Source organism: Dama dama, chromosome X (genome assembly GCF_033118175.1).
Source record: "Dama dama isolate Ldn47 chromosome X, ASM3311817v1, whole genome shotgun sequence".
Lineage (NCBI taxonomy): Eukaryota > Metazoa > Chordata > Mammalia > Artiodactyla > Cervidae > Dama > Dama dama.
The window spans coordinates 36746805-36760919 of NC_083714.1; the positions used below are offsets into that span (position 1 = coordinate 36746805).

Genomic DNA, 14115 nt, shown 5'->3' on the forward strand with positions numbered 1-14115 from the left:
AAGCATTGCAACACTGTAATGGTGTCTACACTTGGTTGGTATGAATGATTTTTTAATTTTCTTTGTGCTCTTTTGTGTTTTCTGCAATTTCTATAATAAGTCTATTTTTTTAAATTAGAAGTATAATTTACTAAAATAATAGAACCTCGTAAGTAAGCTGAGTACAAATGTTGCATGTCCTTAACAATTTATAAGCCACCCAAAAGGATTTAACAACTTTCCCTGCTTGATAATTTGGCACAGTATTTCTTTTTACAGTATTGCTTTGAAGTTTCTGTATTTATTTAAGGAAGTGGTGTATTTCTTTAGCATTAATAATGGGCACTGGCCCTCATGTTTTCTGGGAAGTACCTGTATTGAGAATGTTTCTGTTTCTGACTTATATGGGAGTCTTTTTTAAATGATAGCTTGAATGAAAGGTTGAGTGTTTGACTTGCTTAGAGAAATAGAAGGTATTTTATTAGAATTTACATTAGCCTCTTGGTACACCAAAATTACTTAGGGGCCAAGTAAAGAGGAATGAGAACAGTTCCCAATGAGGCATCCCTACCAAGAAACAAGTGAACAGTTTTTTAAGATTTACCTTACTGTGAATTTATTTTGGCATGGCATTTATAGCTTAGGAGAGAGCCTCATTAGAAGTCCACTCAGTATGGACTTCCCTTGTAGCTCAGTCGATAAAGAATCTGCCTGCAATGCAGGAGACCCGGGTTTGATTCCTGGGTAGGGAAGATCCCCTGGAGAAGGAAATGGCAACCCACTCCAATATTCTTGCCTGGAGAATTCTGTGGACAGAGGATCCTGCCAGGCTACAGTCCATGGGATCACAAGAGTTGGACACGACTTAGCAAGTAAACCACCACCATAGTACAGTATACTATGATACGTTAATCAAAACCACTAACAGTCATCATTATGTACTTTTCTTAAAGAATTTTTTTCTAAATTTAGATTTGAGCTAGTTAAACAGTATGAATTATCCAGTAAAGTCAGAGGTAAATTATATTAAAATATTTTGAAAGCATCTGTTTTATCTATTTGCTTGAATTCATAATGTGAGAGGTAAGTAACAGATTAAATTAAAATAGATGAGCATGTTTTCACAATCAGTTTGACATCACAGAATATTTTTAGGGCTCGAGGGATTTAAAAATCTACCTAATTCTTTTATCTTCTTTCCCTCCCTCACTTGAAATTGATTTTGCCAGGTTCCCAAATAGTTTGTGAGATTTCTTTTCTAAAAATTCTCACTGATAAGTGGAAATGTGAAGGACAGTTTTTTTCTGGTTTGAGCCATTTTTCCCGGTTACTCATTTCCAGGAAGATCTGGATTGTGAAAAGGTCTACAGTTTACATTCCTGCAACATTTCAGATCTTCTCTTGACCACAGTAAAACATTAGACATCAATAATATTCCTTTAATTTTGTCATTGTTTAACATGGGACAAAATACTCCCAGTGGAATGTTATTTAAATTATTTCTAGGTGAGAAAAATAAGAAAAATAACAATATTAGTTACAGAACTTTTCTCTTTTTTTTAACTGTAATTTTATTTTTTTTTCATTTATTTATATTAGTTGGAGGCTAATTGCTTTACAATATTGTAGTGTTTTTTGCCATACATTGAGAACTTTTCAGTAACCAGTTTCTTTTCCTTGACAGAGATTTGCTGTGCCCCTAACGTGATATCATAGCTGGTAGCAAAACCACGCACTGACAGTGATATTTCATTGTTTCTGTAGATGTGTTCTTTGTGCCATTGTCCTGGAGCGACGATTGGATGCGATGTGAAAACTTGTCACAGGACATACCACTACCACTGTGCATTGCATGATAAAGCTCAAATACGAGAGAAACCTTCACAAGGAATATACATGTAATTATTTAACTTCTCTTAGCTCTTTTAAAAGTCATACTTTCTTTAGGTCTTTGTAAAAAACTTTTGCCTGATTCCAAGCGTCTCATCATCCGTTGTAAAGGGTGTTTTTTGGTAGGGAATTGACTGCTTTGAGAAATGGCATAGAAAGTTGAATGATAAGCTTTTTGGAATCTAGTGAATGGGGTGAAGTATACTGCTCATTCTTAATTTGAAAAATGAGTTGGTTTGTTCACTTGGTAATTTTTAAATTTTTTCATTTTTTGTAGGGTTTATTGTCGAAAACACAAGAAAACTGCACATAATTCTGAAGGTACGTCATTTTGCCACTTTTTAATTTCAAGAGGAAATTTGAGTGAAATATGAGCGAATTATACTATATTAATTTTCACCACAAGAGGTGTCTTAAAATTGAATGCTATTTGAGGAATTAAGAAAAGCACTCAGGTGCTTGCTTTAGCAGCACATATACTAAAATTGGAACAATACAGAGAAGATTAGCATAGCCCCTGTGCAAGCATGACATGCAAATTCATGAAGCATTCCATATTTTTCGCAACATTGTAAATCAACTATACTTCACTTATTTTTATTTATTTATTTATTTTTTCAGTTATTTTTTTTAAAGAAAGAATACTTAACCCAGTTCCTACAGAGGTTCAAAGCCTTTTGAGAGCAGTTTTATTATATCTGCAAGTGAATTTTTGTTCCTATTATTAAGATTTATAATGAAGATATTTAAGTATAAAGAACACGTTTGTTCATTTTTAATTAAGTTAAGGCACTATAAAAATTACTCAAGTTATGAATGAACCAGAACAGTGGGGAAAAAAGACAGAGAAAAGCATTCAGATAAACTAATGTGAAAAGTTTACATTAAACTAATAGTGAAAAAGATCTGAGTTTTTAAAGAAAACTTTTACCTTAAAATTCCTGTAAAGAGTACATGGAGAATATATTTATCTTTAGGGGGAAATGATGCTAGTGGTTATGGGTTTCTGTGTTCAGGTAACTATGTTAGTGGATTGTAAAGGTAATAATTATAGAGTCCTTGCTACTGTCAGATAAGGAAAACATGGACTAGAAATACTGGTAAATTTTGTGATAAACAAGCTATCTGTTGAATTTTTATTCACATTGCAGTACTTTCACCCCTCTTAATACAGACATGTTCATAAGAAGTAATCAATTTTAAATACAAACCTTTAAAATTATTTTATGGTTTGTTTTCACTTAAATTTGTACAAAACCAGGACAGTCATGTTTATAGTTGGCCAAGCTGTATAGTTGGTCTTTAAAAGGTATAGGAAAGTTCTGAAACTGAATTCTGACTTGTTTCAGATTTCTCATACAGATGGTTTTGATACTCTTACTAGCAATATGAAAAGCTCAGATTTAATCTGAGATTGTTCTATCCTTCCAGTTAGAGATCTTTCAAGTTTTTGTTAGCTTCTGAGAGCATGTTGCTTAGAATTAAGAATGATTTGAGCCTGTTGTTTTAGGAAGTTGTCTCTTTTATAAAGACTTACCTAATTATCAGTGTTAGCACATTAAAATTTGTGGCCCTTTTTGATTTCTTAGGTCTTGGTTTTATAATACAAAATAGTATTGTTTTCTCTTTAGTACCAGCTTAATCTAAATACTTTAGAAGTGCTGGTTAAAGATTATCTTTAGCAAAAACTTATCATTGAGATAAACATATTGGACAAATATAAGAACAGAATGTTTTTTAATTGATAAAGTGCAACTGATAAACTTTATAGTGTTTTCCTTCAGTTTTTTCATTTAGTTCTGGAATTGAGTTGAAAAACCTTTAGTGAAAGCTTTCTCACCTTTTATTGCTTCAGATTTTGACAATGTATTTATTTGATTCTCTTCAAAATTTTAGTGAGCATATGTAGTAAACCAAGGATTGAGACTTAATGATCTGACAAATGCAAGTCTATCAGCATACTGGGGCAGGATATTTAAGGGTGGCAACAATGAGTCATATAGACATCGCCCCTTTTATTCCCTCAGTTTCTGAAGCTGATAGTACCATCTAGTGGTGGAGATAAGTCACTGCAGGCTACACAAAGTGAAATAATTTTAACCACCGTTTTGTTTTGAGAAACTTTTTAATGAGGAAGATTTAAGTTCATACTTTTCTAGAGGACTTTTCTTTTAATAGAACTGGCAGGAATACTACAATTCAAACTTATGATACAATTGATTTGAAATTTGGGTTCGGTGTATACTTTGATAGCACATTGGGGTTCCCTGCATTATTGACATATGTAGTGTGTGTATATACTCATATTGTAGAACTTGAGAGCATAACTGTGCAATTTAAAAATATGGCAATTTCTATTTATTGAACTTAGATCTTTGTCACATTTATCTAGCTTGAATTTATTAGATATTGGGTGCTTTGTCAGAAACAGAACTTCCACGTATTTCATTATTCTAATGGGAAACACATGTTCTACTTTATGATTGTAATTTATGGTGGGGGGTTATAGGATTGTATTTCAGGGACTGTCTTTGAGAACTGTACAGCACTAGTCTATAGAGCAAAGAGGCATTGATACCTTTGGCAGTTTCTTGATCATTTGCCATCTGTGGCTCAGTACCTACTTTGCTAATACTTAAAGTGATAAATACTATAATTCAGTCTGTTATGTTAGCTTGATATAACATGAACTGTGTTTTGAAATATTAAATTTGAGAATCTCTGTACCATCTTCCATACTTTTGCCTTTTCCAGAATGTTGTATACTTGGAATCATACAATATGTAGCCTTTTCAGATTGGTTTCTTTGACTTAGTTGGCCTTTGCGGGGAGGGGGATTAGTTGTTAATGCTTACGAGAAAGGATTCAATGGACAAGAAGAGGTTGAAGGTACAAGGAGGAGGATTGAGTGCCCAGGTGGAACAATTGCCCTGTGATAAGGAGAACCTTTCCACTGTAATAGGAGAGGAGGAAGATAGGTGGTTCCTATTAGGTCTGTTTGTGAGAGAAAGTGTAGGGAGATGGGTGAGGGTTGGCAGTTGAAGGAGAGAGTTTTGAAATACTAGTTGTGAAGACCAGGGGAGAAAGTTTACCTAAAGAAATTTAAAGTTTACAGACCTTATTGGAACAGTTGAGGTTAGTAACCCTGAATTTATAAAATGAATAAAAAAGGTTGTGTGACATTTCCTCCAGCAATTCGGGATCCTGGGTGTAGCACAGAGAAAGTGACTAGTTGCTTCATTCAGAATCAGGATTTTTGGCAACCCACTCCCAGTATTCTTGGCTGGAAAATCCCATCGACGGAGGAGCCTGGTAGGCTACAGTCCATGGGGTCACAAAGAGTCAGACCGACTGAGCGACTTCACTTTCTTTATACCAACAGATAAATCATACTGGATGAAATGAATGGCAATTTAATTTCTGATTAGCTCCTTAAAAAAAAAAGAATCAGGATTTTTTCCAAGTGAGTTCAACAAAGAAGTAAAGGGATAGGAAGTTTAGAATGTTTGCTAGAGAGAAATAAACTGACAGGAATTAATAGACTGGAGGTCCTGGTAAGACTGAAGAACAATGAGAATGAAACTACGTAGGAAAGCAATCATCTGTGGTCCCACAGTATAAGGCAGTGATTTCAGAGATAGAATCCTTTTAGGTGATTATGAGGTATCTGGGTGTGATTATAGGGATTAGGTGGTTGATGGAGGACATTAGTGAAGATTAAGGAACTGAATGACTACGTGTTGCTTGGATTGTCCATGTGGACAGTGAAATCACCCAGGATGATGGCAATTTCCAGTCTTCGTTACTTTTATTCAGTGGAAATTTAGGGAGATCTTAATGTGGTATCAAGGTCTTTAAAAGCCTTTTAAATTTAGGTGCATAGAATAGATTTACTAAGTACTAGAAAGGCAGCTCTCCTCTCATCCTTGTCCTTGTTTCTCAGTTTCCAAATTTTTTCGCTGAAGGCAACATCTAGGATCAGTTTCTTTTTTGTCCTTCAAGAGCATTAATATGCATACATTAAGCATATGTATAGCTATCAGTTTTCTACCTTGCAGGAGCATATGAAAATGTTTATTTCCTTGATAGTCGGTGTTAATACTTCTATAGCATATAGTCACTCACTGACACGTGTCTGTCCCAGCTCTGCTCTTCCCCAGCTTTGTGATCTTGGGCAAAATAATTTTAACTTTTCTGAATTTACTTTTCTTATCTGTAAAATGGGGAATGGGGATGATGACTGACATAACCTCATGGGGCTGTTTTGAGACTCAAATGAAATAATGCATGTAAACTGCATAGCACATCTGGCATAGTAAAAACTCAAATGTTAGGTCTTATATTTTGGGTATTTGCATTTATATATTAAATGGAAAAGGGCAAGATGTAGAGCAGTATGCTTGGATTTGCATATGCATAGAAAATAACAGCTGACATTTATTGAGAGTGTCTATGTGCCAGGCCCCGTTCTAGATTAAGTACCTTAACTCTTTTAATTCAAGAACCCTCTGAGGTAGGTCTCAGGTCCAAGGACATCTGTGACAACAGATCCAGGATTCAAAACCAAGCTCTCTACCCTTGAGATTGAGAAAAGAAGCCCTAACAGTAGTACCTTGAGAAGGGAGGGAGCGAATATGAAGAAAGGGAAGCAAGAAAATTAGGTCAAGAGCTGGGAGTGCAGAGCAGTTGGAATTGGAAGGTGGAAAGGAAGATTTTCCCTTCTTTCATGCAGATAATTTTTTACAATTATTATTAAAAATGATAACTTTAAAAAATGTTAAAGTATTCTCACAGTTTTGAATAGGAAAAAAACCAGTAAGCAACCATGAAAAATTTAAACAAAGGTGCTGTGACTAGCTTCCTACTCACATTTTCATGTGCAAATAATTTTCAGAATAAATTCCCCAAAATAATATTGCTGGGGTCAAAAGGTTTAATCTTTTTAAGGTTCTCAATCCACACTGCTGTGCTACTTTCTAGAAAGATTGTGCTAGATTATATTCCCATCAGCAGTGGCTGACTTTACCCCCTCCTTTCACCACATTGTATGTTATGAATTCTTGTAAATGCAAAGGTAGTATACTGCCCATTGTTAAAAAGAATTTAAATAGTACAATAGTACTATTAAAGTAATTCAGAAAGCCCCCTCTACACCCCAGAATCACACTCTTTGAGTAGCTACTAATAATGGTTTGTGTATCTTCTCAGAACCTTTCTTACATACATACAATCTTACATATGTATCCATATATGCACTATTCATAATACAATGGCATCATAGTATATATACAGGTGATATTGTGCAACTTGTTTTTTTCTTTCTGTGATATATCAGATACCCTTCTCTGTCTGCATACAAATCAACCTCATTCTTTTTAATAGTTGTGTTATATCCCATAGAATAAATAGAACTGTAATTTACTTATAGATTTCTCTACTTTAAAAAATCACCTTGGGACTTCCCTGATGCTCCAGTGGTTGAGACTCTGTGCTCCCAATGCAAGGGCCCTGGGTTTGATCCCTGGTGAGGGAACTAGATCCCACATTCTGCAACTAAGACCCAGTACAACCAAATAAATACAAATAAACTGTTTTAAAAACTCACCTGTATCTGTTTTTTCCACATACAAATAAAACTGCATTGATCTTCCCTATACATATATGCTTATGTACTTATGCAAGTGATTCTATAGGATAAAATCTTAGAAATGGGGATGGCAGGTGAGAGTCTATGCATTTAACATTGGAAATAAGTACTATAATATGTATCAACGTTGTATGAGAGTTTTCAGTTCCCTATACCTCTGCTGGATATTATCAGCCTTGTAACTTTTACCCATCTGATTATCTCATTTAATTTCCATTTCTCTTATCACTAATAAGGTTGTGCTTCTGCCCATTTTTTTGGTCATTTATATTTCTTCTGTGAACTGTCAGTTCTATCTTTTACATGTTTTTCTTTCTAGGTTTATCTTTTCAAAATTGATTTGAAGTGCTCTCTGTAAAGTATAGATATTAATTCCCTGCCACTAAATGGCTTCTTAGGTGTCCTAACCCTAAAATTCTCTTCCATTTTCTTCTATTACATTTATAGTTTGTTATTTTACTAGATTTTTTGGCTCCATCTCTAATTTTTTAATATGGTAGGAGAATAGGAATCTCAGTGTTTAGAAAATAGGTAGCCATTTGTGCCGTTATGTCTCTCCCCAACTCATTTGAAATGCCACCATTATCATACTCTGATTTCCCGTATCCATATGAGTTAGTTTTCACCCTAGCTTTCTCTTCTGCTGATACGTGTCTATTCCTATGCCAGTGTTTTTAAGTACTGTTGCTTTATGGTATATTTTGATATCTTTTTAAAAAAGATAGTATTATACATTTACTGTTCCAGAAAACTGGGGAATCAACTTAAGTTCTGTCTTTTCACAACATTTCATTAAATAAGGTTAGCAAGAACTGATACCATTCTAATCTTGATCCGGTTCATCCAGAAGCATCATTTATCTCAGTGTAGTTGTGGGGTTTCTTTTATGTTTGTATTTCTAACCCATTTCTTGTTGGATTTATTGTTTTTATAAATAAAGATTGCTATTTTGATAGGTGAAAATGATATATCACTTAATTTACACTTTGACTCTAGAGAAGTCAAATTTTCTCAAAGTATATTTAACTATTTATGCTCTTTGAATTATTTGATCACATTTTATTTTGATCATATTTTTCTGTTAGGTTCTTAATCTTTTATGAGCTTATCAGATCATAAAGATACTAATCCTTTTTCATAAGTACAGAAGATATTTTTCCAGTTTATTGTTTGCCTTTTAAATTTATCACATATTTTTTTACTTTCAGAAGTTTATGAGTCTAATATAGTTAAATTTTGTCAATCTTTTGCGATTTTTTTTTTTACTATTGCTATTAAAGTCCCCTGAAATTTTATACTGAATTATGATTTCATATTTAGGACAGACAGATATGCCATGTAGAAAGCTAGACATGTTGGCCTGATAATGAAATCAGTTAAGTAATTTCTTTATAGGTATTTAACAATGTAGTGTTATTATAGTGCTAATGATTTTTGTTTTCATTGTAAATGACAGAATATTATGTATTTTACATATATGATATAGTATGTACCAGGATGATTGAAACATTTGGTTATGATATTTCATTTTAATTTTTGGTACATACAAACAAGTAAGTCTAATAGCTTTAATGAAATTGTCTTAAGAATTCTCAGATTAAATGTTTTAAAGAAAGTAGGTGGTGTGTTCTGATGTTAAATTTGCTATAGTGTTAAGATTAGAATATATCTTTAATTGACTTGTCTGTCTTCACAGGGAGAGTTATCTAGATTTTTGCCTGTAAAACTCTCCCCCTCCCCTTTTTCTTCTCTCAGATTCTACCATAGTTAGGTGAAGTTACATTGATAGAAGTTTTAGTAACTGTTTTGCAAATGATCTAATGCTCTCAGTTCCTGGAGTTTATATGTGCAAGTACACTACTTAAATAACCCTTTTCTTATCATAATGAATATGCTTTTCTTGCTTTAGAAAAACCCCTTAAATATTTATTACGAAAGATCAGCATCTGAGAATAGGAGTTAATACGCTTTCTCATGGAGAAATTAGTCTATGGAATTATAGTCAATAATTTATGGTAAAAGAAAAATCAAAATAGGTATTAGAACTTTACCTAAAACTTTCTGTAGTTTGACTCTAAGACTGAATATTTGGCTTTTATATCTTTTGAATACTAAATACATTGTCTTATATACTGTATGCCCTCGATGAATAAAATATTTGTGGTGAATAACCAAATGAAACACCTCTATTAATGGTACAAATTCTTCTAAAATTTCTGGAAAGTACAGTTCTTAAACTTCTACATTAATTTTGTTTAATCCATTAAAGTATATACAGACAGCCTGCAACATAGCTTTCCTACCACTTACGTTAGAAATTCCTTTTATACTTTGGAAGTGAAAGTGTTAGTTGCTCAGTCGTGTCTGACTCTTGTGATCCCATGGACTGTAGCATGCCAGGGTCCTCTGTCCCCGGAATTCACCAGGCAAAAATACTGGCGTGGGTTGCCATTTCCTTCTTCAGGGGATCTTCCTAATCCGGGAATTGAACCCAGGTCTCCTGTATCGCCTGCATTGCAAGCATATTCTTGACCATCTGAGAGCCACCAGGGCTTAATATTTGTTTACTTGATCAGTTGGTTGGGTCATTTGTAAATGACTTCTTTGTTGAATTAGGTCTTTTGATTTTCATGTTAGTTTAAAGAGCTATCTATAACAGTGCTGTCCAATAGAACTTTTCTGCTATGATAGAAACATTCTGTATCTGTGATGTCCAGTAAAGACTCATCTTACTGCATGTGACTAATAAATACTTAAATGTGGTCAGTCAGACTGAGAAACTGATGGTTTAATCTTATTTAATTATAAATGACTTAAATTTTTAAAAATGCATGTTGCCAGTGGCTGCTATATTGGACAGCACAGATATACCATGGGCTTTCCAGGTGGCACAGTGGTAAAGAATCCACCTGCCAATGCAGGAGACACAGGTTCAATCCCTGGATTGAGAAGATCCCCTGGAGTAGGTGACTGAGCTCCCCTGGTAGCTCAGTCAGTAAAGAATCCGCCTGTAGTACAGGAGACCCAGGTTTGATACCTGGGTTAGGAAGATCCCCTGGAAAAGGAAATGACAAACCACTCCAGTATTCTTGTCTGGAAAATTCCAAGGACAGAGGAGACTGGCAGGCTACAGTCCATGGGGTCACAAAGAGTCAGACATGACTGAGGGACTGAGCACACATGCATGTTATATCTACTTTATTTTCATTTAGTTTTCCAAGTTATGGTAAGTTTATTTTTTGGGTAATTTTTCTGATTTCACCAATAGTGTGAGGGAAAACTCTTTGAAGCCTATGGTTAAAAAAAAAAACAAAAACAACACAAGATCTAATTCTTTTTTAAAAAAATTATTTATTTTATTATTATTATTATTTTGGCTGCACTGAGTCTTTGTTGCTTTGCATGGGATTTCCTTAGTTGTGGCAAGCGGGGCCTATACTCTAGTTGTGGTGTGTGGGCTTCTCACTGTAATGGCTTCTCTTGTGGAGCACAGGCTCTAGAGTGTGTAGGCTTCAGTATTTGCAGCTCATGGGCTCTAAATTGTGGGCTCAATAGCTGTGGCTCATGGTCTTACTTGCTTCATGGCATGTGGAATCTTCTTAGACCAGAGATCAAACCTGTATCCCCTGCATTGGCAGGCGATTCCTATCCACTGCGCCACGAAGGAAGTCCAACAAAATCTAACTCTAAAATTTCCCTTATTAGTATTTGGAAATGTTTACTGAATTATGTGCACAGTCGGGATCACAAAACTCATTTGCATAGAATTATAAATTTGATGGAAATAATTAATATACAATGCTTGTAATAAAACTTTTTTTGTATTTGATTTTCATTGCATTTGTGTGAAATGTTAGGTATCAAACATACCATAGACCATTTCTCCTCATATCCTGAGGTGATATTCTGAGAAGAAACATATGTTCTAAGGACCCAAGAACTAATGCTCATTTTAAGATTGGTTCATGTGAATAAAGTTTTTGTTCATTTTTAAGCAGCTGATTTAGAAGAAAGTTTTAATGAACATGAACTGGAGCCTTCATCACCTAAAAGTAAAAAGAAAAGCCGCAAAGGAAGGCCACGAAAAACTAATTTTAAAGGACTGTCAGAAGATACCAGGTCCACATCCTCCCATGGAACAGATGAAATGGAAAGTAGTTCCTATGTAAGTAGAAAAATGTTGGATTCTTACTTTTGTGGCAACATGAGTATACCTGTGTTTATAGGTAAAGTTAATCATTTGAAGTGTTAACTAAGCTTGAGGTACTAGTAGCATATTTTTTAATGGATTTTTTTCAAGTTTTTCTTTTTCTTTCACATTTGCAGAGAGATCGGTCTCCACATAGAAGCAGCCCTAGTGACACCAGGCCTAAATGTGGATTTTGTCATGTAGGGGAGGAAGAAAATGAAGCAAGAGGAAAACTGCATATATTCAATGCCAAGAAGGCAGCTGCACATTATAAGTGCATGGTAAGTATGGTTCTTTTTATATGCTTTTAAATCCAAGTTTTGGAAAGGCATTTAGCTAGTAACCAAATATAGAACTTCCCTCCACAGTATTGGTGTTTTAGAATTAGGAATAGCATATCCTGTGTTCCCAAATCTTTTTTAAAAGTATAATTGACTTACAATATTACATGTTTCAGACATACACCATAGCAATTCATTGTTTTTATATATTACAAAATGATCACAATAAGATTAGTTACCATGTATCATACAAAGTTACTACAGTATTATTGACTAGGTCTCCTATGCTGTACATTATATCCCCAGTTCAGTTGCTCAGTCATTTCCGACTCTTTGTGACCCCATGGACTGCAGCATGCCAGGCCTCCCTGTCTGTCACTGACTCCTGGAGTTTACTCAGACTCATGTCCATTGAGTCAGTGATGCCATCCAACCATCTCATCCTCTGTCATCCCCTTCTCCTCCTGCATTCAATCTTCCCCAGCATCAAGTTCTTTTCAAATGAGTCAGTTCTTTGCATCAATGGCCAAAGTTTTGGAATTTCAGCTTCAACATCAGTCCTTCCAATGAATATTCAGGACTGATCTCCTTTAGGATGGACTGGTTGGATCTCCTTGCAGTCTGAGGGATTCTCAAGAGTCTTCTCCAACACCACAGTTCAAAAGCATCAGTTCTTTGGCGCTCAGCTTTCTTTATAGTCCAAACTTCACATCCACACATGAGTACTGGAAAAACCATAGCTAGATGGACCTTTGCTGGCAAAGTAATGTCTCTGCTTTTTAATATGCTCTCTAGGTTGGTCATAACTTTTCTTCCAAGGAGTAAGCGTCTTTTAATTTCATGGCTGCAGTCACCATCTGCACTGATTTTGGAGCCCCAGAAAATAAAATCACTCACTATTTCCATTGCTTCCCTATCTATTTGCCATGAAGTGATGGGACCAGATGCCATGATCTTAGTTTTATGAATGTTGAGTTTTGAGCCAACTTTTTCACTCTCTTCTTTCACTTTCATCAAGAGGCTCTTTAGTTCTTCGCTTTCTGCCATAAGGGTGGTGTCATCTGCATATCTGAGGTTATTGATATTACTCCCCATAATCTTGATTCCAGTTTGTGTTTCCTCCAGCCCATGATGTACTTCTCATGATGTACTCTGCATATGAGTTGAATAAGCAGGGTGACAATATACAGCCTTGACGTACTCCTTTACCCATTTGGAACCAGTCTCTTGTACCATGTCCAGTTCTAACTGTTTCTTCCTGACTTGCATACAGATTTCTCAGGATGCAGGTCAGGTGGTCTGGTATTCCCATCTCTTTCAGAATTTTCCAGTTTGTTGTAAGCCACACAATCAAAGGCTTTGGCATAGTCAATAAAGCAGTAGTACATGTTTTTCTGGAACTCTCTTGCTTTTTCGATGATACAAGGGATGTTGGCAATTTGATCTATGGTTCCTCTGCCTTTTGTAAATCCAGCTTGAACATCTGGAAGTTCATGGTTCACGTATTGCTGAAGCCTGGCTTGGAGAGTTTTGAGCATTACTTTCCTAGTGTGAGATGAGTGCAGTTGTGCGGTAGTTTGAGCATTCTTTGGCATTGCCTTTCTTTGGGATTGGAATGAAAATTGACGTTTTCCATTCCTGCTGAGTTTGCCAAATTTGCTGGCATATTGAGTGCAGCACTTTCACAAAATCATCTTTTAGGATTTGAAATAGCTGAACTGGAATTCTGTCACCTCCACTAGCTTTGTTTGTAGTGATGCTTCCTAAAACCCACTTGACTTCACATTTCAGAATGTCTGGATGTTGGTGAGTGATTGCACCATCGTAATTATCTGGGTTGTAAAGATCTTTTTTGTATAGTTCTTCTGTATATTCTTGCCACCTCTTCTTAATATCTTCTGCTTCTGTTAGGTCCTTATCATTTCTGTCCTTTATTGTGCCCATCTTTGCAAGAAATGTTCCCTTGGTATCTCTAATTTTCTTGAAGAGATCTCTAGTCTTTCCCATTCTATTTCCTCTATTCCTTTGCATTGATTGCTGAGGAAGGCTTTCTTATCTCTCCTTGCTATTCTTGGGAACTCTGCATTCAGATGGGTATATCTTTCCTTTTCTCCTTTGCTTTTCGCTTC

At 35.2% G+C, this 14115-nt stretch overlaps 1 protein-coding gene and 1 non-coding gene across 4 annotated transcripts in view; both read left to right on the top strand.

The window, feature by feature from the left end:
- Positions 1-14115, top strand: part of PHF6 (PHD finger protein 6) — a 56076-nt gene that overhangs the window by 16126 nt on the left and 25835 nt on the right. For 2 of the 3 annotated variants that reach the window (XM_061138053.1, XM_061138054.1), the window contains exons 4-7: positions 1744-1877; positions 2147-2190; positions 11512-11681; positions 11843-11986. In XM_061138053.1, the coding sequence (XP_060994036.1) occupies positions 1744-1877; positions 2147-2190; positions 11512-11681; positions 11843-11986 (492 nt within the window). The remainder of the gene's footprint in view (positions 1-1743; positions 1878-2146; positions 2191-11511; positions 11682-11842; positions 11987-14115) is intronic. The other variant, XM_061138055.1, reaches the window with a different exon arrangement.
- Positions 2325-2431, top strand: LOC133053219 (U6 spliceosomal RNA). Its single transcript, XR_009692153.1, has one exon. It is a non-coding gene; the product is annotated as a U6 spliceosomal RNA (small nuclear RNA).